The sequence below is a fragment of the Colletotrichum aenigma genome (assembly GCF_013390185.1).
Source record: "Colletotrichum aenigma strain Cg56 chromosome Unknown KSG_Cg56_contig02, whole genome shotgun sequence".
Lineage (NCBI taxonomy): Eukaryota > Fungi > Ascomycota > Sordariomycetes > Glomerellales > Glomerellaceae > Colletotrichum > Colletotrichum aenigma.
This window is the reverse complement of record NW_023500908.1, coordinates 7,042,881-7,070,584: the sequence shown is the minus strand read 5'-3', so window position 1 is coordinate 7,070,584 and position 27,704 is coordinate 7,042,881. Positions and strand designations below refer to the sequence as shown.

Here is a 27,704-nt window from a genome sequence, read left to right as displayed (position 1 = left end):
CGTAGGCCCAGTCCATCGTGTTCAGGCTCGAAGGTAGTACAGTGAAGATTGTGTTGATATTCTCCGCTGGCGACATGATCGGAAGACTCGGGCTCGAGTGATGTAATTGCAGTTCGCTTTGAAAATGTGGGTATCGAAGAGGGTTTGTGATAGTAGAGGCGAGGAACTTCTTGTTGTTTCGTGTTCGTGCTGAGAGCCACTACGATGGACATGGTCAAGGGGCCGTTAGACTTCTTATTAGGAGTTCCCCACCCCGAACTGACTTTATGACGAAGTCTTGTCAACAAGGTTAGGGCCCGTGAACCTTTCACCTGTGCAAGCAGTTCCCAAACCTTGATTTTCCCACCAGTTCGCTCAACAGAACTCTTCAATCTGCATGAAACGTGTATTTAGACTTCGAGTCCAGCCCTGCCAGGCCATGCTCTCAGCGCGACTCAAATGCCCATTTTGTCATTAGTCCCGTTTCACATGTCAAGAACAGGCTGGTCCCCATTCATATACGTACCTGATCAGTCCGGCTGCCCGGATCGCGTGCGTACTCGCATTCCAGAAATTACTTAGCCTTTCGATCATTTCTTTCATTATTTTTGTTTTTCTTTTCTCTTCATCCTGATTTCTTACTATATTCTGTACATCAATATTGGCATTCCTTGCGCCTGTTACTTCATCAGCGGCGGTCTGATGTATTAATGCGAGTCCGAAAAGGGTAACCTCTTGCGACATTCGGCATGCAGGACATGCACTCCTAGAAACATTGACTCAGGCGAACACCACAAAGAGACCTACGATCACGTTAGGTTCCGAAAGCAAAGAGCTGGATATCAAAATGGAAACAGACAACATCAGCGCGAATACCAGCCAAGCAGACAGTCAGGATACGACAATTGACACACGCAACCTCGCCATGAAAAGTCACGACTTAACCACACATCATCACGCTAGCGGCGCCTCAAAAAGAAATATCTACAACGAAGTTGAATTTTCCGCCTCTGCTAAAGGAGAACCGCTAATTTCCTCATGGCTCCCCACCCTTCACAGCACTCTGTCCTCCCTCTTACGCTGGACGGGCGCCTACCCGGCCTACATCCAGGACGCTCATCTCGCTTTCGTGCGTGAGGCTGTGGTCCCCCGCCTCAAGCAGCCACCCACCACGGCTGATAGGTTGCACTATATTCTGACGCACAATCACTCGCCCTACGAAGCAAGCCTCGCCTTTGCGTCTCACCAACCGCCCAAGGTGCGGTTTACAGTGCAACCGTTGGTGGACCCTAGCACTCTAGGCGAGGATCCCCTGGGGCAGAAAGGACTGCGAGAGAAGTTGGAGAATTTGGCGTCTTCTTGCGGCGCAGACCGCACTTGGTTGGATGCCTTTGTTGATTCTGTCTTTCTTACTGCCGAGGAGGAGGCGGGCTTGGTCGATAAAACGGCCAATGGTAGCCCCGCAGATGCTCTACCGCGGCAGATCTGCTATGCCGGGTTTGACTTCGAATCCAAAGAGACCGATGGAAAAGCGGCCATCGGCATGAAAGCGTACCTATTTCCGCAACTCAAAGCGCTTGCAACCGGCCGAAGCCTGGTAAGCATCACCGAGTCTATCGTTGAACGACTTGCAGAGGGTAACGAGGGTCTGTTGGCCGCCTGGGCATTGCTGAGAACGTTCCTCGTTTCCTACGGCGAGGAAAACATCAACATATACTTCCTCGCTATTGACTGCCTCCCTTATGAGATGGAACCTCGTTTCAAGATATACGCGCACACACATGCCAACTCACTCGCCTCAGCCCGTCATATCTTCACCTTCGGTGGCCGCCTGGCTCATTCCACGGATTTCTTACCGCAAGTCTGGCCACTGCTGATGGACATGGAGGACGTTCCCCAAGCCTGCATGGACAACCTGGAAAAGCCACTAAATGACCCAGACAGCAAGTATTGCGGGCTCTGCTTCGCATTTGAGATGATGCCGGGCAAGAATGTCCCGCAAGTCAAGATGTACGTCCCGATGTGGCAGTACGCGCGCGATAAGGCTGGAGTCGTCGAGAGGTATGATCGCATACTCCAAAATCAGGGGATGATGATGGGTGATTACGACTTGAAAGCTGCTGTAAAAGATGCCTTGTAAGTGTCATCCTTGCCCCCAAAGGGTTTACTGGGCTTCCGAATGCTTATCCATACTAACTCATTCCTCTTCGTTTCCATTGAAAAAGCAAGAATGAGACAGAGACCGGTCTGCATACTATGGCATCGGTTTCCTCATCTCAGAAGGGTGTAGGGTTAAGCACCTACTTTGGGCCAAGGCTATGGGCGTGAGCTTTGTTGATTTGGTGATATTTTCCGCTATGGTGGCCTGTATTTTAGGTCACATGTTTGGTCATGGAATGAGGTCAGGAAATATTTTCAATCTTGTATCTCTTGACACTGTACTATTGCTCACACGCACTTGCCTTTATCCAAATACTTCTTGACCGCATTGTCCGCCTGAATCAGGTTGTCCACATGCAGTAGAACATGGTTGTCCGGCCTGATAATAATCCCCTTACCCTCTTTGATTTCCGGGACCACTTCAAACCAACTTTCGGGCAGACCAAGGCTTGCCACATCAATTGCCCAGTGGCAGGATGCGAACGCCGGATTCGCGAAGTGCAGCACGCTGAATCGATTATAGGGCACAAGGTCCAAAAGGGATAACCCATCGTTGATGGTCCCGTGCGGCAGCCTTGCTCCAGGACACGCTCGTGGCACGTATAACGTTGGGTTTTCAAGAAGAGACAGCGTTCGAGACGGATCGTCGTAGATGAATCCGAGCTGGAGTGCTAGAGAGTCGAAATGTCTGCTCGCCTCTTTGACCGCCTCAACTGCCGTAGCAGAAACGGCGGGCCGTTGGAGGAATCCATCCATGGTGAGATCTGGCGCCTGCACCCTCGCTTCTTTGTGCTGGAGGGCAAGGCCAACCAGTGTGGTGCTGACGGAGTAGAAGGCGGCCTCGCTAGCCTTGGAGTACTCGATATTTGCCAGTGCAACGGGTCGACGCTCACGGGTGAAGCTGGTGAGAAGGTTCGGGGTGCCTTTCCCCTGGATTATGGCAGCAAGTTTCCACACCAGGTTGTGTGCATCGGCGATGCCTGTGTTGAGACCGAGACCACCCTGAGGCGGCAAGCTGTGGGCGGCATCTCCCAAAAGAAACACACGGAGCGTTGCGTCACTGTACGAGGATGCCACCCGAGGAGCAGTCTCCCAAATGGTACGAAGGACCTCCGAGTACTGCAGACCTGGAAGGCAGGCCTCAATTGGTGGTGCCTTGGGTTGTCCACCAGTTGACGCGGGGTCCATGACAGGAACGACGTGGACGAAGGAGGAATCGACTTTGTGTGCGATGAACTCGCTGGGATGCTCGGGGTGGAAGCAAAAGTAGAGCATGGCCTCGCGACCCGGCGGAAGCGCAGAGCGCAGGCTGCCTTTACAGACAATTGACTGGTAAGCGTGGCCTGTTCCCAAGGATTCAAACTCAATGCCGGCCGTCTTATCCCGCACGGTCGAATTGGCGCCATCGGCACCAATGACGAAATCGGCCTCGATGCTAAGTGTTTTCATGTCGCGATCCTGTCCCTTGGAACTGCACGAAACAACGCAGCCAGTCCCCTCCACACCCGTAATGTCGACTGCATCGACCTGCCAGCCCCTCCTGACTTGAACGAGGCCGGTCTCCACTACCGCCTTCTCGAGGAGGCGTTCTAGCTCTGGCTGCGGCCAATTCACCAAAGGCTCGGGTGTCAGAGTGCGTACCTTGTCATCTTGGCGTTCGTAGGGGAAGCAGCCAATCTCGGCATCGGCCAGGCCATAAACAAGACGCACCAGTCCGGCATCTTCGGCTTTTGCTGCATGTTTTCGGATATAAGTAACATCTAAGCCTGCCTGTCGGAATATTTCTAGCGTCATGGGATTGATCGTATGTGCTTTGGGGTGGTTGGAAACGCCTAGGCGCCTCTCCAAGACGATGGACTCGATCTTCTGGCGGGCAAAGAGATAGGCCGTGAACAAGCCAACCGGACCTCCACCTGCGATGACGACACGAGTCTTTTCGATTTTCTGCATGGTCTTTGGTGGTTGATTGCGGCTTGGGTTCACGTATAAGTGGCAATCTACTTAGGGTATCGTAGGGTAGAGATTGTTCAGGTGGTGATGATGGCTTGCTGTTGTTGGGAAATAGATGAAGAGTGGGAGAAATGGCGCGGCGAGCGGCGACATTATCACTTTCCCCCACCTTCGTTGTTTCAATTAGGTTTATCTGAGGTAAGCCTTGCTTCATGCAAATATCGCCAAAGAACGAACCGCACGGGACCAGCCGCATGACAAAGTTCTTCCTACTCCACAGACACGATTTCTTTTATCTGCCCGGATACTACTCCAAATCCTGCCAGTCGGGCCCCCGTTGATCGATTTTCTTCACCACTGCACGCACGGACGAACTCTGGCTTACGAGAGTCGAGTCCGACTCTACACTAGGTGTTTAAAGACTTGCGCATTGCTCCCGATGAGTCGTTCACATCTTTTGTGGGAAGTTCCACGGGAAGAAGAGGTTTCCATACAGCGCTTACACTAAAGGTGCGGCCATTTGTAGCCCTAGCAGACTTCCTTCGACCTTTCCGCCCATGAAAGTCTGACCGATATGAAAGCACTGCTCATCGCTAACATACTATTTCGTTCTCCCGTGATCCAATACCTGCTTCTCATCTACTCCAAATGCCAGAGGCCCGTCATCGATCACGGTAGCTCGTCGCACATCACGAGCAGTCATGTCGATGTTGTAGGGGTTCGCGCGATGCATGGATTTCCTACCGGTTGGCACATCTCAGTACATCGCATGGCATAGATTATTTGTAGAGTTGAAAGCAGGAACTCAGATTAGTGAGGGAAAAGAAATGAATAAAATGCTCACCGATTATCCCACCACACCATATCACCACCATCTAGCCACTCCATGCTAAAGACATACTAGTACAGGTCAGCGGCCTTACGCATAGGCCCCCAGAACAGTTTTATGGGCGTTCTTCAGGCTTACCTTTGGCTGTGTACAGTGATCAATGAGCTCCCAAATCAGCTTCTGGCTCTGCTCAAAGCTGCGCCCCAGTACCAGCTTGGCGTGCGCGGCCAGATAGAGTGTCTTTTTCCCGTCCGGCCCAATTTGGACAAGACGGTGGTATGCCGACTTCTCGGCCGCTCGCTCGTTGTCCAGAGGTTGTGCAAAAGCCTGTGGGGAGGCCAACCGGCGGGAGTGCCACAGGTCATGCTCGACAATTAGATCCTCCAACTCATCCTTCTTGGATCGGGGCAGATCAGCATAAGCTCGTGCCGTATCAGCGAAATGAGTCCACAAGCCGCCTTTGACGGGATTGCCATGGGATAGTAACAGTGAGTACTTTGATCTCTGTTGGTGGAAAGAAGAGTCCTGTGCGTTGTGTGAGTACTACTTACCATAACACGATCTCATGTTATGATGTTGGAACTAACCGTATGCCACAAAGCATTGCCTAAGCTGTGATCCCATCGTCTCTGGTTGGGCTGTACAGTGGTGCCGTCGAGGTTGATACTGCAAGTAAGCCAATCAGTGTCGTGTAAATTCCCAAATCAGGTACGAAGCCTTGCATACTTGCTAACGTCCCACAGTAGCGGATCACCTATGCGGTCGTTCTCAATACCATAGAAGAAAGGGTTGATCTCAAGCTCCTGGCCTAGTTTCTGGGCGAATTCTATGTGTCCCTTGTTGTCCAGGCCAGTTTTGCGGAAAATCAAGACGCCGTATTTGTCTTGAATCTTCTTGAGCTATTCACATTCAGCTTATTAGAAAAGCCTAGTTGCGTTACTAGCCAAAACTCAATCGTGTGTGCTCACTTTTTCAATATCATCGGCGGGAAGCGGGGATGACCAGTCAATTCCGTCGATTCGAGCGCCGAAGGATGACTGCTCGTCTCGCAGGACCGGAGTGATGATGATGTGCCCCTCGTGAATCTGCTGGTGGTTCCCGCCGCGATCCCCGACCCTTTGCTGCTCATTAGGCGGAAACGTGTTTCCGTACCTCCGCGGAAGACTTTGGATCATCGCAACAGCGGACATGGTGGAACTTGATTAGCTCAATAATGCGTATCTCGCGACGTGGAATTATCAGATGGATCGAGTATCAGCAACAGAACTCCGGTGAATATATCACCACAATCCGGACCCCACCCAGCGGCTTCATTGCCGACCGGACCGATCCTCTGCTGGCCGACCGAGCCGATAGGCTTTTGCCCTTCCTCAGACAGAAACACACAAAATCCGTATGCTGCGGCGACTGATCTTCAGGCCTCCCGAACCTGCCTTGCCTCATTTCCGTCCATGAACAGCGCAGCAGCTTGACAAACCACCCTCCTACAATGACGTCTCAAGATACGATTCTCATCACGGCTGGACCGTACCAGTTCTTGGCGGCCTTTGAGTCGGCGGCTCCCAAGACGGTGGTGGTGTTTCGCAATCTACTACCATATCGGCAACAACTCATTCACGTACGTTGGAGCGGCGAAGCGGTTTGGGTGCCGCTGGGTGAACAGGACTTCGGCCTGGGATTCGAAAACCACACTAGCCACCCTGGAGCAGGACAAATTCTCTTCTACCCCGGAGGCTACTCTGAAACGGAATTGCTCTTCTGCTACGGCGGCGTATCGTTTGCGAGCAAGATGGGCTCCCTTTCTGCAAATCATTTCCTGACCATCACTGAGGGTGCCGAGAACCTCAGAGCGTTAGGCGAGCTGGTCCTTTGGAAAGGAGCACAAGATATCTTGTTCGAGCTGGCAGATGATGAGAGGTTCGTTTAATATTCGTCTCCGTGAGACCTTGGGAGCTAATGTTCGCTAGGATCAGCGCATTCAGGCGGAACAGCCAGACAATTAAAAAGGCTTCTAAGTTGTGAACGCTTCAATGTGCTACCCACGACAGAGAAGTCCCTGTGTTGTCACACCCGGTGGATGTGGGGTTTCCAAAGTATGCATAGATGCTGCTGAAACTGGCTGCACGAAGCTCAATTGCATCAGACGAACACAAAAAGATCAATAATGAAAGGTTTGCATCCGCACGCGTCCTGATATCCAATGGGATCGCAATCAATTAATCATACGTACACATTGTTTGAGCGAAATGGGCGGGAGTGGACTGAGGACCAGGATGAAATCCCAATCACAACTACCTACCTACCCAGGTTAGACATCCCTGCTAGTTCCAATACAGAGTATTTCATTGGTAGTTGTTATCTTCAAAGTGGAGGTTATTCAGGTATTCTCCGACCCAGCCCCACATATGCCGAAGTGAAAGATGTGACGTGAATGATAAGACCTCTGGGTTGTATCGGCCAGCGGGCCGCTCGGGTTCATACCGACCGACCCACCTCCTCCATGTAGCTGTACCTCATTATCTTCCAGACAGCCCAGCTGAACTCGGTTTGATGACCAAGTCCATCTATCATATTCAGTATCTACTTTTCGAGATACAAGATTACAAGCATTGCTTCCTCGTCCTACATACAAACCACCGCGATGGGTCTGACATTGAAGCCAGGGGCTTACGGACCCTTACCAACCTTTTTTACCGACGACCAAGAAATCGACTACGAGTCGTACAAGAAACATTTACTCAGTTAGCTATTGTTCCCTCTCCTAACCTAACGTGATTCATATTAATAAGTCATTGTGCAAGACCTCGCCAAAAGGGGAATCAGTGAGTGGCCCAAATTTCCTGCAGAACATTGATTACCCCGTGAAACACCGCCACTGATTATCTAGACCCCGTGTGCGCGGGATCGTTGGGTGAAGCGGTACATTTGGTATGTAAATCCAATCTGAACCATTTCCATGTGCAGGACCTTGCCTTAAACATCATGATCATAGTCACCAGAGGAACGCGTTTCTCTCATTGACTTCATCAGACGCACACTTGACGATGCTGGCATGACGGACATGCCTATTGTGGCAGGTGTGGGTGGTTCTAGCACCAGAGAGACTATCAGACTCGCAAATGCAGCCGCCAATGCCGGAGCGTAAGTCTTCAGCAACAATTTACTTTGCACCTTAGTCCATGGCTGAGTTTGCAACCCACAGAGATGCAGGGCTGGTCATTCTCCCAGCCTACTACGCTGCTAGCCTGAGCACCGACCAAGAACAAATCATTCAGTATTACGTTGATATATGCAAGTGGTCACCGGTCAGTGACTCCGCCTCAATCATAATAAATGGATATAGCTCAAATCCCCAGATTCCCCTGTTCCTGTACAATTTTCCGGCAAACTCGGCAGGTTTGGACATGTCATCGGCGATCATCGAGGCGGTGATACGTCAAGCGCCTAACTTATGCGGCGTCAAACTCACGTAAGTGAAAAATATGATGTGACATGTTTGTGTTCTCTCGTGACCTCTGGTAGACTGACCTTTTGGGATAGTTGTGGTGGCAGCGTCGCAAAACTGATTCGCCTATCATCCTTCATCAATAGCGAGCCGTCAGTCAATTCATGCCGGCCGTATCCCTTCCTGCTTTTGGACGGGCTCATCTCCGATTTGACGCCATGGATGAAGTGCGGCGGCCATGGAACCGTCAGCGGCATCCCCAACTTCGCTCCTGCTGCCTCCATGAGGCTGTGGGCACTTCTCAATAAGCCCGACCTTACAGAAGACGAGAAGCGGGAAGCAGAGGGAATCCAGTCCATCCTATCCAATGCCGACGTGGCGGCTGTGCCTGCAGGTGTAAGGGGTATGAGTAAGTAGTTGTTTGCATTTATCGGAATGATGGGGATGATGTAACTTTGGCTAACACTATGCTCACGCAGAGTATGTCTTGCACAAACTCCACGGATATGGAATGGATCCCAGACGCCCACTGCTAAGATTGGGAGAAGCGGAGGGGGAACAATTAATGTCGCAATTCAAAGAAATGATCGAGCTGGAGGCAGAATACTCTGAAACGGCGTAGTTTTCAGATGTAGAGATGGAATATTACAGCACAAAAGCTTAGGAACACAACGTAACAGTTCCAAAGTCTCTTGAGTCTCAGCCGAAGTCAGGGAACCTAAATTTTCACAGGACATGTGATAGAATTTTGCAAAGCAACTCAGTGACTTGAAGCTTTCTTTTTTGACGATTAAGTCTCAATTACATAAGGCTTCATGTTTGCCCTCGGTCCAGGCTCTCCGTGCTCTTGCGTGCTATTGTACATTGGGGAAGTTGTTAAAAAGAGATGGACTTTGTGGTAGCTTCACTTTGAATAAGGGGGTTATGATAGAAGAAATTCATACTAAGAGTAAGTATGTACTCCCTTGCTTATGAATTGAAAATCAAGATGTAGTGTTTTGATAGCTGCCATGTCTTCTCGTCTAGGCCCGCCTTCTTCTCTGATTTGGGTCCAGGAATCAGCCAGTCAATCCACCTTACAAAACGTATCTGAAGTACGGCGAGTACTCGCCCATTTCAGCCAGTTGCTTTTCTGTGTATTTGCCCTCTAGCTCCTCTGGGGGTATGCGGTCTTTCTGAAGGTTGGCGCGGCGAAGTAGGTACCAGTTGGTGATGCAGGCACCATAACCACCTATAGCGACGAGTACAATGATGGTGATGAAGCCGGAGCGGTATGTAGGGGCCTCATGGCTGACAAAGATGTTGACACCAATACAACCGCCAGCAAGCTGGCCCCAGGTTGACATCCAGCCCATGGCCGCGGCACGCTTGGCCGGGTTGCGCACATTGGTGCCGAGCCAGGAGCCGACTGCCGGGCCCTGCATGTTGTAGCCAGCGATGACAAGGAACAGAGCAAAGTAGCTCAGCCCGGAAAGGTTTGAATAGTGCAAAGAGGGCCATAAGATGATGATGCCGATCGTGCCCACCGTGTAGCTGATGATCAAAGACCGGGCCCTGCATTGATACCGATCGGAATAGAAAGCAATGGCGACAACGCAGAAGAAGGCGAAGACGTAGGGCGGGGAGGTCATAGCTTGGGCCTGGATGGCGGAGTATCCGAGACTCTTCACCATCTATCACAAGAGAATGTTAGCGTAGAACTTCCTTCAATGGCGTTTTCGGGGTGCATACCGTTGCCAGAGTGTAGTTGACAGAGTATGTTGGCACGGAGCCACCAAAGGCCAGAAGAGAAGCGACAAGGTAGGTCTTCCAATCCTTGACGGCCTCAAAGAAGACGCTCCAGCGGAATGTCAAGTCGGGAGGCACGGGACCATCGCGATACTTGACACGCAACTTGAGGTACTTCATCTCATCTGCGCTAAACCATCGGGAGCTCCATCTCTCTGGGAAGTCTACGCATAGTAGCAGACCGAGGCTACCGATAATGACGGTGATGCAACCTAGAGACAGATTCGGTCAGCAATGAATTCCCATCCAAATGGCCAGCTGGCAATGGTAATCCATACCCTCAACGATGAAAAGCCACTGCCACTGTCTCAAGCCGTGATGATCCTGAAGTGGGCCAACAGCGTATGCTAGTAGGCCACCGAAAGCACCGGATAGCAGAGTTGCCGAGTACCACCACGCACAACGAGACTGCAGCTCGTTGGGCAAATACCAGCAACTGATTGTGTAGAAGCAACCTTGATACATTCCGGCCTCGAACAAGCCGAGCAACACACGGCAGATGACAAAGTCGTGGTAGCTCTTGACCCAGGCACCGCCAATAGTAACGCACCCCCAGCAGATGACGAGCGATGACAGCCAGATCCGGGGACCAATGCGGCGCAGCATCATACTATCGTTCATTGCAAAGGTCAGCAACGCTGGAGGGAGACCACAAAACGAGACACCATTAGTAGGGTAGGAAGATGACTCACTTGGATGGAGCTTCAAACATGGCATACATGATGATGAACCATGTCAAGGCCAGGTTGAATTGGGTATTGGTCATGTTGGTGTCTTCCATGAAGGTGTAGATCTTGACATTGCCAGCATTGGACCGATCAATCGAGTTCAGCAGGTAGTACATGAATAGGAAGGGCAGGATGCGGGCATCGAGGCGCAGGATCAAACTCCGATGCGCCTTGGGATCGGCCGTAAAGTGGTCTTTGAGGCGCAGATACTCGACATACTCGGCGGCGTGCACAGCGTCGGTCATAAAGGGGGCTTGAACCTCAATGGTGGTGCCCACCTGCATTTCGACATTCTTGCTGTCGTCCATTGGGCTTTTAAACGCATTTTTGGGCGCCTCGCCGGACGAGATGGAAGCTGGTGGCATGGTGAAAGCTGGTTGTTGTCCCTCGATGAGGGCTTGGAACGCCGGTGTTAGTCTAGGTTGTCGTGAACCGGCCCCGTGGTTCAAGTACTTCGGGCTGCGGTACGAACATTGCGTCGCTATCGCCGTTATCAACGTCGGCTTTTTCGGCACCGGCCCGATCACCAGCGATAAGAACCTAGATACCATTAGCGCTGTTCATGGCATCCTTCTCGAGAAATAAGACACCCCCGGCAGCCGGGTCGTGGGTAGTGAAAGCGGCCAGGAAATCATGGATCACAGTCGGTTACGTGCCGGTTTTAACGACGAGCTCGCGGTCGATGAGGCGATTGTGGCCGACACCGACTGGGGCGCCGGCGGACCACCCTCGGCAAAGATTTATCGGACCTCGAAAGGTACGTACAGCATGCTGCTATCTTTTTCGTATTCCCTACTTGTTCATATTTTGCTGTATGATCCGCTGACCATCCTATCTGCCGCAGCTTGTGCCCAATGCCGCGGTCGCAAGCAGAAGTGCTCGGGGCCTGGCGGTGGCAGTAGCGCCGGCGCCTCGGCATCGGCACCAGAGGACCAAGCCCGGCAACCCTGCCGGAGATGCGCCCACTCGGGTGTTCAGTGCTCCTTCACCGCCGCGACCAATGAGCAGGGTTTCAACGACTTGGATGCCGCTAGCCGAAGCGCCCGCAAAGTTGATCGGCTTCTAAAGCAGGTTAATGAGCAGGCCAGCCGCATCAGCCAGCTGGAGGCTACCGTGAGCAACCTCAGTGCTGCCGTCGCTGTCGTCTCTCAAGTGAACAGGACCCCAGATTCCAGTCTCGATGATCTGCACGTCGCAAACCCGCCAGGCCCATCGCCGCAGGGCACGAGGAGATGGCACGATGGGGCTAGCGTGACAGCGACATCCCCCGTTTCCAAGCGAGCAAAGATCCGCAATGATGAGATATGCGCCAACGGGCCTGCGATATTCCAAAATCCTAGTCCCGGGCGCCGAAGCGGTGCTGACGGCTCTGTGGACTTCAGCACTCCCATGTCCATGCTCCGCCACTTGCGCCACGACATCCACGACATGACCGTGGAGAACGAGGCCTTGGATCCGATAATCTGTGGCGTCATGACGATGGAGCAAGCCCAAGCAACCTTCGATACCTTCTTCGATCACTGTCACAGATGGGCACCGGTGCTCTGCCCACAAACCCAGACCTCTGCGGCCATCATCCGGCGGTCCTGCCCTGCGCTATTCATATCTGTCTGTTGTATCGGATACCGCTTCACCAGTACGTCTACAACCGAGACGCAACGTCGTTACATGGCTCTCATCTCACTCTTGGACCACTCCCTAAGCCGTCTTCTCTTGAAACCAAACTTAGCCGATGTAAATCTGGATCATATTCGTGCAATACTGCTATATATACAATGGATGCCCGTCGACAATATTGGCAATTCCAGTAGATCTATCAGGTACAACGCCATCTCAGCATGGAGCATGCTGGGTCTGGCCATTCGGTATGCCCTTTTCCTCGGGTTACACCAAGACGCAGTGCTCCCTTTCAAATCAGACAACAACGAACTCCCGACACTGGAAGATGTCGGTCGACTACGTGTGTGGATAAATCTGCTTACCTGCGATGCCGCCTTGACGCTTTCAAGCGGCCTCCCGGCGACGTTAAACCCGGATCCGGTGGTGGCCGCTGCTGGCCGCTTTAGGTCAAACGACAACGCTGTTCATCCCGACGACACGAGGAGTTCAGCGACATGCGAACTTGTGTCTATTCTTAAACGAGCCGCACGAAGAAGCGGAAGCCCCAATGCCCGCTCACTAGATGCCGACTGCTTGCGACAGGTCAATTTGGAGTTAGACATGTGGGAGACAGACTGGAATCCCATCATCGGCGACCAAATCGAGCACTACCAGATGCCGTTTACGACTCTGCGATCCTATCGTCTTTCTATCAACAGCGCATGTCTATCGCCACTCCTTCGGCCGTCGGGAGGCCAGGGCCAGATATCCATCTACGTGCTCCAGGCGCTGGAGGTCAGTCTGCACACGGCGGCCTTGACTATTTTCGCACTCGCAGAGCAATCCAGACACCGGTCTTGGGGACATTATAAAAGTATCGATTCATTGCCTAGGGGCAGATACACTCCCGACATTGAGGCAATCAACCGCATCAAATACTCGGTGGACTCAACGTGGATCTCCTACAGCTTCGCGACTATGTTCCTCGTCTTATGCTACAAGAATGGAATCATCGATGGAAACTTGAAGATCTTGGCCTTATGCTACTCCACCGCGGACGTGGTAACTTTTCCTCGGCGACAAGCGCCCTCTTCGCTTCTCTTCCGGTTGGTATCATTGGCGATGCAGATATTTGACGTCGCAAGTACAAACCTCCTGGCACATCTTGCCTTGGATCAGAAATTGCTCCTCTCTGGTGTTTTTGCCGTCGTTCTGGGAGATTTGGACACGGATGACGGAACTCCATCCGAGATGCCAGCCATGGCGTCGTATTCGGATCGGGGGGTGGAGGCCCTCTTCGATTCAATGGTGAATGGCATGGATTTGGGCTGGTACGCTGGCTGATTCCGGCCAATGAATTGTGTAGCCTACGAAGTAATTGCAGAGTTTTCAACAGTGAGCAATGCATCGTACACTATGCTTGCTCAATGATTCGCGCCGATTTTGGTTGCTTCCTTCCAGGGTAGAATGATGGAATGAAAGCTTTCCAAAATAGTTGAGAAGCCGATGCCTGGTCCATCTCAGAGCGTGTGTTTACTAGCAAAAACATCAAATTAGAGGCCAAAAAGCAACTTGAAGTACCAGGCATTTCAGCTCGTTGTGTTTGGTGCCCGGAAACTGCATCCGGATGGTTCGGGGTCTTTTTCTTTTTATCTTGCGAATGACGCGTCAGCGCACAGAAAAGGGACTACTGACGGTAGGTTCGTTCTATGACCCGAAGTACATAGCCCTATGTCATCGATCCTTCGCTCATCACCGATTTGTCTCATCTGCCAGGGCTTCATGGTTTTGTCCATCTTGAACCTGGTTCAGGCGCGGTCCCTTTGCTTAACGATTGTCTGGCGACTCCGTTCCATTTCTGTTTCCAATGGAACTAAACTTCATTCTCGTTCTCGGGTAATATTATGCGTTTTCAAGATCTTTTTAGCGATTGATGCCGCGATTGATGTTTGTTGGAGTGTTTCATATCTCTACACATAACCTGCTAGCTGACACCGAGACATCCACGTCAATTACCCTGCCGACCGTCGCCCGAGTCACCCCATATCCGTTACACCGCCACCGCCATGTGCACTGAGTAGCGGGCAAGTCAACCTATCATCTGTGAAACCCCAGCTCATCCATCAACTCTCCGGAATGCCTGTCAAAGTCACATTTCCCTTTTGAGTTAGACACTTACAAGACTATCTTTGGTGAGGCACCTACTAGATTGTTTCTGGTTAGGTAGGTACGAGATCTCGGCAGTGAGCCAATCATGTGTTGTTGCTCGAAGTAGCTTGGCCAGTCCTAGGTAGACAGCGCAGCGATGGCGGAAGGGCTCAACGCTTACCTGCCTGCCTGCTTACTCTCGGGCTCCTAAGCCTCGTGGCTTCGTTGCTTCGCAATCTCGCATCTGAAAGGGCGGTTGCGACGGAGCGAATCATGGAACGCGGGAGTCGAAATTGAGCCTCGCGGCACGTGCTGCAGAAGGATCTCGTACGTGTCTAACCTTGTTCAGAACGAGGTCAGTGACAGTGAGGGAATGGAATTCTCGGATTCAATGGTGATGCTACAGAGAGTGAGAAGAATGTCAATGTATTTATACAGCAAGGGCGCTCTGTAATGATCGATTCGGACCTCGCACCACTTGTGCAATCCAACACACCTACGACTGGCCTTCCTTTTACCCTTCTTGTTTTCCCTGGAGATTGTTAAACTCGCAGCCAAGATTTCAAACACTTGCCCTCTTCTAAGCAATGCCAACTGCACTGTGGAAACATGTCCCCTCAGCTGCGCTCAAGTTGAATACCTTCCAACACTTGCTGGCAATGCCGTCTATGCCGCCATCTTTGGTCTGCTCCTTGTTGCTCAGATCGGGCTTGGCATTCGATACATGACTTGGGGGTTCATGGTCGGCATGGTCTGCGGCCTTATTCTTGAGGTTGTCGGTTACGCAGGCAGAATCATGCTTCACGATAACCCGTTCGATTTCAACAATTTTATCATGTAAGCTTTGCTTTCCCCTGACCCTACGAACAGCGTTGCTGACAGTCTCTATAGCTATCTAGTCCCTCTGACAATCGCTCCCGCTTTCCTTGCTGGCGCCCTCTACCTCTGCCTCTCCCGCATAATCATCGTCCACGGCCAGCAGATTTCCCGCTTCAGCCCGCGCACCTACGCAATAACATTCATGACTAGCGACTTTATTTCGCTCGTTCTACAAGGTGCCGGTGGTGGAATTGCAGCCACGGCTGACGATCACTCTGGGAGTGAGACAGGCAGGGCCATCATGGTCGCGGGAGTTGTATTTCAAGTCGTCTCGTTGCTCACCTTCATGCTGCTGTGGCTTGAATTCGTGATCCGGCTCCGCAAGACAGGCGAGGAAGTTAAGGATGCACGCTTCATTGACTTGAGGCGCACCAAGAAGTTCGTCTGGTTCCAATACGCACTGGGCGTGGCTGTTGTCCTCGTTTTTATCCGCTCGGTATATCGTGTTGCGGAACTCCAGCAAGGCTTTGACGGACCCATTGCCAACGACGAAGTGTCGTTTATGATCTTGGAGGGACCGATGATCATCCTGGCAGTTCTTGCAATGACGATTTTGAGCCCGGGTATTGCGTTTGGTGGCAAGTGGAACAGTGCAACCTGGTCGATCAAGCAGTCCAGAGATGCTGCTTTTACCGCGAGCGGCTCGTCCATGGAAGACATACAGAATCATCCCGCTTGATATCGTTTAGCTGTAAGCGAATGTGCGATAGTGGAGTCTAGGTCTAGATTTCCTTGTCATTTTCTTTAGGCCTTTGTCGATCGATAGACTAGAGTGTATTTAGAGAGGAGTTTTAGCAATGGAACTTAAGAAGTGATTGGTCAATTACTCGTCTTTGCCTTGACCCCGACAATGGCTGACATGTATTCCCTGGTTTATAGCTTGATGTATTCCGTGATTGTCTGAAACCTCCCTAGCAGGCCCCACGGCTTAGTCTGGAACATTGCTTCAAGCGTGCCTGGATAAGTCGGGCTAGGCACGATGCTTTGATCGAACTTCCGAAAGTCAAAAGGCAGTTCGCATACGTTGTAGATCCGCGACTCGTCATCAGGAAGTGGCAAGCCATGGAGTCTGGAAGTCTCGTCTGGCAAACCATGTCGGTCTAGATGTTCTTCTTCCAGCTCGATCACTCGTTTGGCTGTGAGGTATGCGTGATGGGCGTTCCATAAGCCTTCTCGTGGAGGTGCTAGCCTCAACAATTCCAAAGCTCGTCTTCGGACTGCGGCATGACGGCATTTCAGCGCAGCGTAGAAGAGGGGCCCCAACAGTTACACGTCGAAAGATAGGAGTTGCGATGTTCCCATTTCCTCCTTTGGCTTGATGACTTGTTCCGCATAATGTATAAGTTCTTCGAAGTCGGCTTGATAAGTATCCGTGGCCGTTTCTTGAGATGTGGTGCAGACTCGCGTCCAGATGTAAATGGCCTTGTAGTTTACTAAGAGTATGTTGACTGCGTCCTGATTGATGGGGTTACCGATAGTCTGGATGCGCTGCAGCATGTCCTCTAGTCGCTGGTGCCACGCGTCTAGCCTTGTTTGAAGTTTCGCCTGTTCAATAAGCTCCTCGATACCAATCTGAAATGCATCCGCTTTGGGACCGCTTGCGCGAATGAAACGGATGCAGGTGTCTGATATATCGAACAGTCGCCGTCTGGCACTATCAAGATCTTTATGAGGAGAGTCTCCTTCATCCGAATGTGCGTATATCGCTGGGGTTACCCTCCCAGCAAGACAACACAGTACGCTAAGACGCGAGAACATTGGAACAATATAATCTTCGATGTCGTCGAGATCCTGAGCCAAAAGCTCTGAGGTGGAGTCTTGGGATCCTTCACCGTTGGGGCGGAGAGGCGCCAGAATGCTGAAACCACTATCAATGTGAATCATGGAAGATTCGGCATTGCCCCTGAGAAACTCAATGCACGTGAATAGAAGACAGCAAACCAAAGGAACCAAGATAGAGTTGGGTTGAGTCTCAATCCGCGCTGACAAAGACTTAATTGCGAAACTCCATTCTTTCCGAGCCTCGGGGTTGGCATTGACAAAGCCTGCCGGATGCTGCAAAGATGATTCGACGTCACGATAGATGAGACTGATGGCGGATACCGCGTGTCGAATTGAAGGTTCGGAATGCGATAGTTGCAAGACAAGCTTGCTCCAGAACTCGGAATCGAATTGTCCATCTAAAGTTGAGGCAAGATTCTGTGAGAAGAAATCGAGGCCCCTGTTGCTTGCGACGAATACTGGTTGACTTTTCGTAGTGGGCAGATAGACCGTGATGACGTTACGGCGTGGCGGTGCCGCACGTGTTGTTCTGTAGTCGCCTTTCCGATTTCCAATAGCACAACGTCGACAAATTGGTTTTCCTTCATCGCATTTGACTCGGCGGGCTTTGCAGGTGCTGCATCCAGTTCGGACTTTGGACGTGCTTTTGCGGATTCGCTTCTCGGGGATCATAGTACACGATTATGCCCCAAGCCCTTGATCTCCAAAGATTATGGCGAATGACATGTGGCAAACAAAACAGCACAAGGTCAAAAGTACACCTTCGAGAATGTGATGAGATAGCGCGGGTCGCTTAAATCGAAGGCAGCGACAAGCTCAGTGCCAGAGAGAAATTTCAAAGGAGACTGTCACACTGTCAGCAGCTGATGGGGATGACGTGTCTCTATGTCCGCCGTTTTTTCTTAGTCTGTTCCATTCCACTGCGCCCCGTATCCACATTAAAGTCCGTCGGTCGTAGGATTCGTGGCTTGGTTCATGTATTTTGTCTTGCGGCAAGCTGACCATAACTCAACGGGAACATGCTTATTACTAGCGAGTCCGTTGGTATATGGTCTGTGCTCGAGCATTGTTTCACCTGCAAGAGAGATTAAGCTAATGACTTATTGTTAAATCGTTGTGAAGCGTTCCCAACGCTACGCCGTCACCTCCAGCCCTTTTGGTCCATTTTCCAGAGCTGCGGGCAAGCGACTAAAATGTTCTTCAATCAGAGTTATTCCATAGTAAAGTACTAGATATGGAGTAGATCATTCTGTATCTTCAAAAGAACATTCCAACTCCATGGCTCTGGAAACGAGGTGCGGTTGGGTACTCTGCAACTTGGGCGACATTATTGCGGCCTCAATTTGACCATACACTACCTTTCACCATCAAGGATCTAAACATAATGCATCCTCTCACTGATTGGTTGTAGAGAAAATCGTAGATTACAATCTGCACCCATGGAGAGGCCGCGGCGGGCGCTTTGTTTATTATCGTTGTATCACAGCTGCCATACAAGTATCCAATGCATTGCTATTATCCCAACACAACTTGTCCTGGTCTACTTGAGACGGCTAGGCCGGTGCCTCCAACTGCCTTCCTTCTTGCCTCTTTGCCGAGGTCGGTTTCGCCCAGCAAAAGTGCTTTAGCCACCACCTTCCATTCCTGATTCTGATTCCCGCTGGTCGATGGCATCAGAATCCATGCCCTGGTCCATCCGCAATCCCCATCTACCAGGTCGGTTGGAACGGCAACTTGCATCTGACTTTCAGAGCTGACTGCACTGAAGTTTTGCGTCAACAAGAATTGACTGAGAATTGCAACGTCTCCCTCCATTGTAGATTTGATTCGGGCTATAGGAGCAGACATCCAGTAGATCGACCGCGGGTCGGTGATCCATGTTACGAGACCGAGAGCCTCTTCGATGGAGTACGCGTCCTCTTCATCTCTCGATCTCTCTTGGAGATCCCGTCGGAGCTCTTCAGACGGCATTCGGAGGTCGTCGTTAATCTCGAAATCCGCAAAGATCCCGGTGTTGTATTTCCAACGAATCACTTCGCCTTGGAGTTGGGACCAGATACGTTTTGCAAGGCCAGTCCCGCCCGCCAATATTGAAGCTAAAAACTGACGACGTGGCACTTCCATTTCCTCGTCGGTACGGAATGCTGGCATTCGAATGGCTTCTGTTTTGAGGGGGGGCAGAGTGCTCTTGATAGCGCCCGGGAAGATTCTGTACGTTGCGTTCATTTGTTCTTCGCTGCACCCTGTAAATGAGCCAGTAAAAAACATCATGTCAAGTTCCAACCGGTCTGCAGAAACATTGTGAATGCCTTTGATATTTCCAAGAGCAAACTTGTCCAGTGTCGTATCAGCTGCCGCGATGGATCTATTCATCCATGACAGTTTCCCTGAAACTTTGAGCGGCTCTGAATTAACGAACGACAAAACGACCTTTTCTCCTGCCGCCAGTGATAGCAGTACAGCAAGGTGGTACACCTCGTCCTCAGTGGGCTCATGCTGCCGAAAATATGCCAGGCCGATTCCAATCAGGTTGATGCATACGGAAAGTCTGTCGCCAGGCATTGTGCACGCTGTCTGACACACGGCGTTGAACCGGGCCATGAAGCTAGAAATCAGGGCACCGGCTCGAGGGTGGCGGCTCTCCATAAGGGGAGAAGTCCGATTTGAAAAGCCGGCAAGAATCGGGTTCAGGTACTGACTGTGTTCGTTTCGATGGCCTAGTTGAAGGGTGACTGTTGCTAAGATGGAATGCAAAGTCGACCAGTCCACCCTCAGAGTTCTTGTCTCGCCGAGACCAATCACAAACACAGTATTGTGGACATTTTGGTGCCTCTTGTCGCTCCATGGCTCACCAACAACGAATTCGTGAAAGCACCAAGATCGCTGCCACCATCGAGCCGCCGCAACTTTATCATGCAACGATATAAGCAGAGTGGCTTCCATGGTGTCCTGCGGCCGGTGATCAAGTTTATAGGCGAAGGCTTCATACTTTCGGCACAGTTCAGCTTCATCCTCTGTAAGTTCAACATCTTCAAGAAGAACCACTAGCTTTCTGCATGTCCTGTAGACAACATCCATACACGCGATGGCAAGCTGCTTCTCGCTGTTGTTTTCTTGGTCGATGCAGATCTGATCCATCCATATACCTTCTCGCATATGCCCACGCTCAGATACGATGGCTTCTGCGAAACGCTTGCCAATGGGCCAAATACTGCCAGGAGCGGGCGCCGAATGGGGTGTGGCGGGCCATTCTGAGTTATGCCAGCTGTAGCTGATGGCGAGGTAATGTCTGAGGACAAAGCCAGCGTCGAACGGATGCGTGCCCTGAGGAGTGGGTTCCGTCGCGGTTCCAATTGGGTTCTCAACCGGCTGCTTTGAGCAGATTACTCGGAAGGGCGTTTGAATTATGGTGCTTGAAGTTCGCTGCGAGAATGACTCGGCAACGTTGGGTGCCCAAGCTTGGAGGTTGCGCAGGGTAATCTCGGCCTCTTCGTGAGTACAGGCCAGTCGATCCAAAGCATCTACAAACAAATTTGCCTTGTTTTGCTCCGTTAACGAAATTTTGAAGAGGTCATTTGCCATCTGCTCAACCCCAGTCGCATCGCCATTCGAGGATGGAGATGGTTCGGCCATTTTTTCCCGCCTTTGCTTCTCGCAGTTTGTAATCAGCTGAGAGATCGCCTGAATCCAGGATCCGGTTTTAAGTCCGTCTGCAAAGCTTAGCTAATCCAGTCAGCTCTCGTCAATGATGAAATTCGGCATTTTAGCCGATCCACAGCTTGGCATGAGAGGTCAGGCGCCTGCCTGCGTATGATGTCGGGTTGAAGTGCTCTGGTCTGGACGACCGCACGCATTTTAGTATTCCGCTGGCTCACAGTCGGATGAATATCTCAGGGACCAATACGCTGTCGCGCCTACATATGCAAGATAGATAGGTAGTCCTCAACTTATCTCCGGCGACCCTGGTCAAGTCATAATCTTAGAGTACTTTTGTACCTGCTAATCAGACCCGTTTCGGCCTCTCAAACCTGCCTGTTCCGTGTGTGGAAGGCCACGGCAGGAACAATTTGACCCATATAATGTCAGTTTCGCCAGTCAAAAGTGACCTTTCCAAACCGTTTTTCTTCTCCAACCATACAGCCCAACTCCAGCTGAACAATCAACTCACCAGGTTCAGCTCCTAATTACTATTGCAAAACATCAAAATGGTGCAGCGACTTTCCCGAGACGCCAGCTTGCAATCTTTCATCGGTGCCATTGAACGCGATGGGTGTGTCGTCGTCAAAGACTTTGCCAACTTGTCGTCGATTAAGGCAGCGAATGCAGAAGTTCAGTCGCATCTCGATGCCTCCCTCGCTCAATCGGGAAGCACAGTTGGCGCTTTGAATGGAGGAACTGCTACATGCACCAGGCTGATAGGTCGAAGCCAGACAGTGCGAGAAGAGTTCTTCTCTGATGCCCTTTTTCAGGTATGTTGAGAACTATTATCTTATACATCATCGTGACTTTCGTTGCTTACGAAATCATGTTCGACAGAGCCTTGCCGATCACTTCATCGGCCTTGAAACTGAAATTTGGTATGGCGATGAGCCAAAGGTGCAGCGATCCGATCCTCTTCTTTCGATATCTATCACCATGTCTTCGCAACCTGGATGCAAAGCGCAAAAGCTTCATCGTGATGATAAAAATCACCATGCCAAACATGTCAAAGCGGATGAGTATTCCAAAGGTCGAGACATGCTCTTGGGTCTTTTTGTTCCCGGGTGCGACACAGCTGAGGCGAATGGTGCAACCCGCATCGTTCCTGGCTCTCACCTTTGGGGCGATGAGAAGCCAGATTTTGGGCCAGACGGGACGAAGGGAGTTGAGAATGCCGAACTGGGAGTTGGAGAGGCATTCATCATGCTGGGCAGTCTTTATCATGGGGCTGGGGAGTATTCTTTGTCAAGTGGATGTCGCACCGTACACATCATGTTCATGTGCAGTGGCGTTCATCGTCAAGAGGTAGGCCAGCTCCTCAACTCACTAGTTGTTTATGAAGGACTTGCCGAGCTAATAAATTGTATGAAGGAAATTCCATTTCTCAGCTATCCGATTGAAGAGGTCAAGACATACTCGAAACTTGCACAGGATCGTCTGGGTTGGAAACAGTCGGACCCCAACCTTGGCTGGCTTGATTTGAAATCCCCGGAGTTTCTACTTAAACAGTGATCATCGACTCTTCTTGCGCTGTCTGACCGAATCATTGCCTACAGAAAGATCCTTCTCAGGCTGCCAAGCAACTCGTGTCACAGACCTTATCCATTATGCGCAATACCGTAGGGCACTTAGCGCGGAGGCCAACACACAAGATCATTGAGGGTGCTCATAGGACTTCAGACTACTCTTGTATTATCAACTTTCTATCTGCTACGATGCCTCGATCCTGGCTCCATGAGACGAATGTTTCAGAAGGATGCAAATGCTTCCTCAAGAGCAAGTCCAACCCTTGATGGCATGCATTACTGCAGGTGCCGCTTTGCTGGAGCAGCTTCGGCTAGAGTCTCGTTAATTGTTGCCGTATTTGCGCGAGCTTTGCTTTCAACAGGTCCAAACCCATGTTCTTGTCGGGGGCTGCCTTCGTTTGGAAGCATGATGGCCTTGTCTAAGGCATATGGCAGTCCCCGGTGTCGACCGCGGATCATCATGGCACAAACGACCAGCTTGCTGAAAGTAGTGAACTCGCCAGAAAGCGATGTCATGACCGAAGGGTGCCCAAGGGACAACCCAACGTTGCCACTACGGGTAAAGTGAGCGATACAAAGCATTCAGAGAGGGGTGGGTTACTTGCTATGCGCTGACTACTTCGAAAAAGACCGGGAATACTGAGAATGCCTGCAAAATCAAGTCTTAGCACTGGCTTAGATAGGGGTGAATTTGGTACGCACTGGTTCATTGAGATCCATGATTCTCTGGGATTCTGCGATACAGATGCAAAATGTACCAAGAAAGATGTACCAGAGATCAAAGCTCAATTGGTTTCGAACATGGGTCATAACATACGAAGCCCCGTTATTTTCATCCAGATGGCTGTCGGCCTCGTAGACGCCAAGGGCTCGTTCCTCATAGGTGTTTGATGCCCGAATGCTAATCGCTATTGGGAAGATCGCGATGTACATCATGCACAACAAGCTGAACTGCACGGCGGGGTTGACCAGGGATAGGTTCAGTGTCGAAGTGCCAGTGTGGCGTGATGACGCAGCTTGGAATAAAGCTGATAGGATTCTAGGCCCCATTGCCAAATCATTGACGGCAGGGTTGTCCAAATCCAGAACGATGATCAACAAAACGTCAATGAAGTTGAGCAAGAAGACAATGCCGAACAGGATCCAGGTGGGTCGGCTCGGAAAGAGTAAAGTGTAGCATCTGCGGGGGTGGTCGAGCAGAAACTCAAGGTGTTCTTTCGTGGCCGACTTCTTGTTCACGACCCTTGACATGACCCAGATTACTAGTCGCAAGAGCACTGGATATATCGTATTTCCCGCAAAAGCAAGGAAGGTCATGGCGAGCATTGGCCAGGTGGCGTCTTTGAACGTCGACATCGAGTCTGGGGTCAGGGTGAACCCGAGATTATCAACCATAGTCTGGGCAGAGTAAAAGGCCCACCATACTTGACCTTGTCCATTCTCCAAAAGCCATGATTGGTACTTTTGGGGAGCATGTAGAATCCAAGGCAAGAGACAGATGACTCCAAAAACGTGAAGCCCGATAAAGTAACCTACCGCTAAATCAGCCAAATCTGTTTAGATCATGGGGGGGGTTATGCAGGCGTATACTAAAAACAATCTTCAGAAGGAGCTTCAAGCTTCTATACTCGATGCCGCCAAGTAGCTCACGATCTCGCTCTGTGAGGTGGAAGAACTGGGAATTGCGGCCGACAGTGACCTGGCGAGACAAGTAGGGGAGATCTGCTGTGCGTGGTGGCCGGGGTCGCGTGGACAAGTCAGAACGTCTCGATTCACGGTCGAGAGACTTTGAGTGACCGAGCACCAGAACAGACGACGCTACTTTCTCCATTGAGCGAGCGGCGCGCATTGCAGGACCTTCCATGTTGTGAGGTCTTCGCCGAGACAAGCCACTTGCGACTGGTTCAACGGGACGGATGGCATCAATGTCTGAAACGGCGGGTCAGTGGCTTTGAATGACCTTGACAGAACCCATGACATACCATCAATGCTCTCTCTATCTTGGCGAATTTCAATCATCGACTGACCTGTGCGCAAAAGATCTTAGCCCGCTTCCCACGAAAGGTGAAACTGACTGATTACCTACCATCATCACGGTCTCGAGGTCCTGGCACGTGGAGGACTGCGTTTTCGGGACTGGATTGGCCGCGGTTGGGGAGATTATCCTCAAAGGTAATGGTGGTTGCTCTAGGACCAGACGCAAACTCCTTATCCACGACTTCATTTTCCTTCGATTCCGAAGGGCCAGTTTGAACAGCATTGTGCTGGGCATGTGTCTTATCTAAGGCGCTTTCGCGACCTCTCACTTCGGCTTGCTGGTCGGGAGGACCCGCTTCTAGATCTTCGGCAGACCGGCTTAGGGTTCGCTCATTGGCTGTGAGTGCGGCGTCAGCATTTCCAAGCTGGGAATGCTGCGTTGAGAGAAGACGCATTCAGTTCTTACCAATATTCCTCAGTCGCTGCTGGAACCAGTAGAGACGCGCCACGACAACCACAATGTTGATGAACATGAGATTAGTGATCATGGGGATCACATAGATGAACACTTGCTGGTAAGTCTTCAAGTCCTTGACGTCGATTCTATTATGTCATGGTCAGTATGAGGTATGCGAAGGAAAAAGACACAGCAATCAAGTAACTTGATGACTTACGTGTTGAGACCCGATTCGGTCGAACCACTGGCACCAAAGAAAAAGACATCTATCGCCGCTAAATTTCCCGCGGGATACAGCACAGGAAATGAAAGCAGGCTGCAAAATAGAATCCAGGTGTCTGGAGATAATAAACATGGGCCATTAGCTGAGTGGTCATGGACATCATATTCAACGAGGGAAAATGTGGGCGGTGACAAGGCGCATAATTATGCCAGCTAGGGGTATAACTTACAGTGGAGGGATATAAAATTCAGCTTCGGCTTCCACATGGTTTGGTGAGGCGGTAGTATAATGCACGGGGGCTGGATATGACTTCAAGTTGCACTGATGGGAGCGTGGTCGATGAGAGGTTGTGTGGTGTTGAGGTTGCAGGAAATCGAAGCGCAGTAGGGGGGTGTTGTTTATTTCAGGGCACATGCACCCACTATTACTGCCTTCTCGGCCTGAGGCGTGGCAAGGCGGCCTCTCTGCCTGTTCAGCCAAGAAAGGGATGCGGCACAAAGTATACGTATTTCCAGGTAAAATCGACGAGCACGCCAAGACCTCAGTGATCCATATAAACGGCGATCCATCATCCAATTGTTGGCCTGCTTCAGAATCACATCCAATCAGTGTTCAATATGGACTGCCGCGCCAAGGGCTTGGCAGATATTCTTATATCAGAGTTCAGCGGTGTCTTCTCCGTCTTCTCCGTTCCTTCGCCTCGTCGGAATGATCTCCGATTGGGCTGCACTACCCTTAAGATGGCAGGCATGGCTATTCGTTGAGATGCATCTTGTTTGTGACATAATCAACACGATTTTGTCAATAGCGTAGCTGATTTGATGCAAAATCCGCCTAGATAATACCATCTTCTTACCAGTCGCCAATATCTCATCATCGGTGTTATTAACAAGGCTCTTGAGCTGCTAAGGCTTGTTGCCAAGGGGCCAATCGCATTGGGCCAACCGTCGTTGGTGCCTAGAAATGACGTAGAATGTAGCAAACATCTTGCAACAGGCATACTTTACTCTCGTTTTGCTCGAAACTCTGAAGCAAAACTCGTCAGCTACACTAGGCAGTGATTTACAGCTTCAGCCTGCAATCTATCTTGAGAAAGCTCATAATTATCTGATTGCATAAGGCCATGCCGCATGCGCCAGAACGTCACGCTCATTGAAGTATTTTGCGGCATCTTTTCCTGCGTTTCAATCTCAGCGATGGCTTCAACGATGCCCCAAGATGAGGTGTTAGAAATTGATACCACGATTCCAGGCGGTCTGGAAACGACGCGTGAGGAATTCCCACCGCGGCGGTCTCCTCTTCGCACAATGCAACAAGTCCACGACTTTCTTTCCAAAAGCACCACTCTTAAGAGCATCAAACTTCGAGTCACTCTGCTTGGTTGTTCTAGCCATCCTCACAGGTACAACTTCCCATTTGACTTCCCTGCCGGCTCTCGTTATTCGTTCAAACTCGAGTCTCTCCGACTTGACGGCTACGACTTTGGCTACCAGGAGCGGAATAGGGTTCAGCCACCTAGCAAGCTATTTCCCTCTTACCCCCACAGCTGGGCTCCGGATGGCATTGGCAACTACTTCTGGTGGTACATGTCCGACTTGGCGACTAGGTATTATAAATGGCGCGACCTTCCCGATGACCAGAAGCATAAGACAAACCTCGATCAGTGGATAGACGCAATGGACTTCTCCCATATCCGAGAGCTTGCGCTGAGAGACATCAGGGGGCAGTCTGTCGTTGCCATTCGGCTCCCCCCACTCCTCAAGTCCTTGACGTCCTTGACGATTCGGGGAGTTCACCATGTCCGAGAATTCGTTCTTGGGCTACCACGCGATTCGTTGGAGCATCTTTCTTGGATTTCTGGCTGCGGATGTAGGCAGAGCCATTTTGTGCTTGACGTAGTGGGGCACCATGCTCGTTCGCTTGCTCGTCTCGAACTAAGAGAGCCCGAGAGCTCCTACCATCAACGGGAGGTTCTCACGGCAGAGGAGCTTGCCTCCCTGGGTGATTTGGCGCCAAATCTACAAGAATTGACCATCGACCTCAACCGAAATGGCACTTGGCCAGTGGAACAGCTGCAATCAGTGGCCGCGCACTACCCTCGGTTAAAGCGACTCACAATATACTTGGAGCTTGCCAGTGAGCAGCGAAGACAACACGAAAGCTCGGCGTGGCCTAGAAGAAGTACATGGTTGAGCGATGAAGGTGAAGACTTAGATAACATGGCCCGTCCATTGCTAAACCAAACGACTGGGATGGAAATTTTCGAACTTTTGCGCAGACAAAAAGTGGGCGAGGAGTTGATTGAGCTGAAGCTCTTTGCTGGAGACTGGGAGAGATCGCATGATGGGCCGCTATACACGGCTCCATGGCTTGAGCATCGAAAGGCATGGGTTACATGCCAAGTATTGGAGAATTCCAACAACTCGGGAAAGCAGATACTTTGCGACGGAAGAGATACAGTTGTGGTCAACGGAAACGACAGTGTGTGGGATGAAATGGACCTCGTTCCGCGGGGTATCATCGTTCCGGTTCTCG

General features: G+C 51.0%; 9 protein-coding genes across 9 annotated transcripts; 5 read left to right on the top strand and 4 right to left on the bottom strand.

Moving 5' to 3' along the window:
• Nucleotides 1-826: 826 nt before the first annotated feature.
• Nucleotides 827-2,119, top strand: tdiB-0 (Indole prenyltransferase tdiB; the record flags this gene model as incomplete). The annotated part of the gene is made up of 1 exon (XM_037319191.1): nt 827-2,119. The coding sequence occupies one exon, from the start codon at nt 827-829 to the stop codon at nt 2,117-2,119; it is 1,293 nt and encodes a 430-aa protein (XP_037183443.1).
• A 308-nt stretch (nt 2,120-2,427) lies between these two features.
• Nucleotides 2,428-4,089, bottom strand: apdD (FAD-dependent monooxygenase apdD; the record flags this gene model as incomplete). Its single annotated transcript, XM_037319190.1, has 1 exon — nt 2,428-4,089. One exon carries the CDS (start codon nt 4,087-4,089, stop codon nt 2,428-2,430), a length of 1,662 nt encoding a protein of 553 aa, XP_037183442.1.
• An 840-nt stretch (nt 4,090-4,929) lies between these two features.
• On the bottom strand, nt 4,930-6,108 carry tfdA-1 (Alpha-ketoglutarate-dependent 2,4-dichlorophenoxyacetate dioxygenase; the record flags this gene model as incomplete). Its single annotated transcript, XM_037319189.1, has 5 exons — nt 4,930-4,989; nt 5,057-5,443; nt 5,506-5,584; nt 5,645-5,817; nt 5,887-6,108. 5 exons carry the CDS (start codon nt 6,106-6,108, stop codon nt 4,930-4,932), a joined length of 921 nt encoding a protein of 306 aa, XP_037183437.1.
• A 299-nt stretch (nt 6,109-6,407) lies between these two features.
• CGCA056_v003932 (uncharacterized protein) lies at nt 6,408-6,940 on the top strand (the record flags this gene model as incomplete). The annotated part of the gene is made up of 2 exons (XM_037319188.1): nt 6,408-6,835; nt 6,886-6,940. 2 exons carry the CDS (start codon nt 6,408-6,410, stop codon nt 6,938-6,940), a joined length of 483 nt encoding a protein of 160 aa, XP_037183436.1.
• Nucleotides 6,941-7,979: 1,039 nt separating this feature from the next.
• Nucleotides 7,980-8,899, top strand: CGCA056_v003931 (putative 4-hydroxy-2-oxoglutarate aldolase; the record flags this gene model as incomplete). The annotated part of the gene is made up of 5 exons (XM_037319187.1): nt 7,980-8,059; nt 8,121-8,223; nt 8,275-8,387; nt 8,459-8,759; nt 8,843-8,899. The coding sequence occupies 5 exons, from the start codon at nt 7,980-7,982 to the stop codon at nt 8,897-8,899; spliced, it is 654 nt and encodes a 217-aa protein (XP_037183439.1).
• Nucleotides 8,900-9,439: 540 nt separating this feature from the next.
• Nucleotides 9,440-11,244, bottom strand: prlL-17 (MFS transporter prlL; the record flags this gene model as incomplete). The annotated part of the gene is made up of 4 exons (XM_037319186.1): nt 9,440-10,036; nt 10,095-10,363; nt 10,430-10,761; nt 10,844-11,244. 4 exons carry the CDS (start codon nt 11,242-11,244, stop codon nt 9,440-9,442), a joined length of 1,599 nt encoding a protein of 532 aa, XP_037183438.1.
• Nucleotides 11,245-11,512: 268 nt separating this feature from the next.
• RSB1-4 (Sphingoid long-chain base transporter RSB1) lies at nt 11,513-16,184 on the top strand (the record flags this gene model as incomplete). The annotated part of the gene is made up of 4 exons (XM_037319185.1): nt 11,513-11,636; nt 11,724-13,809; nt 15,248-15,463; nt 15,518-16,184. 4 exons carry the CDS (start codon nt 11,513-11,515, stop codon nt 16,182-16,184), a joined length of 3,093 nt encoding a protein of 1,030 aa, XP_037182434.1.
• Nucleotides 16,185-21,922: 5,738 nt separating this feature from the next.
• On the top strand, nt 21,923-22,498 carry swnH1-1 (Dioxygenase swnH1; the record flags this gene model as incomplete). Its single annotated transcript, XM_037319184.1, has 2 exons — nt 21,923-22,291; nt 22,358-22,498. The coding sequence occupies 2 exons, from the start codon at nt 21,923-21,925 to the stop codon at nt 22,496-22,498; spliced, it is 510 nt and encodes a 169-aa protein (XP_037182435.1).
• A 689-nt stretch (nt 22,499-23,187) lies between these two features.
• TRK2-0 (Low-affinity potassium transport protein) lies at nt 23,188-25,435 on the bottom strand (the record flags this gene model as incomplete). The annotated part of the gene is made up of 7 exons (XM_037319183.1): nt 23,188-24,044; nt 24,103-24,441; nt 24,495-24,539; nt 24,599-24,886; nt 24,956-25,092; nt 25,164-25,284; nt 25,399-25,435. 7 exons carry the CDS (start codon nt 25,433-25,435, stop codon nt 23,188-23,190), a joined length of 1,824 nt encoding a protein of 607 aa, XP_037182438.1.
• Nucleotides 25,436-27,704: the final 2,269 nt, after the last annotated feature.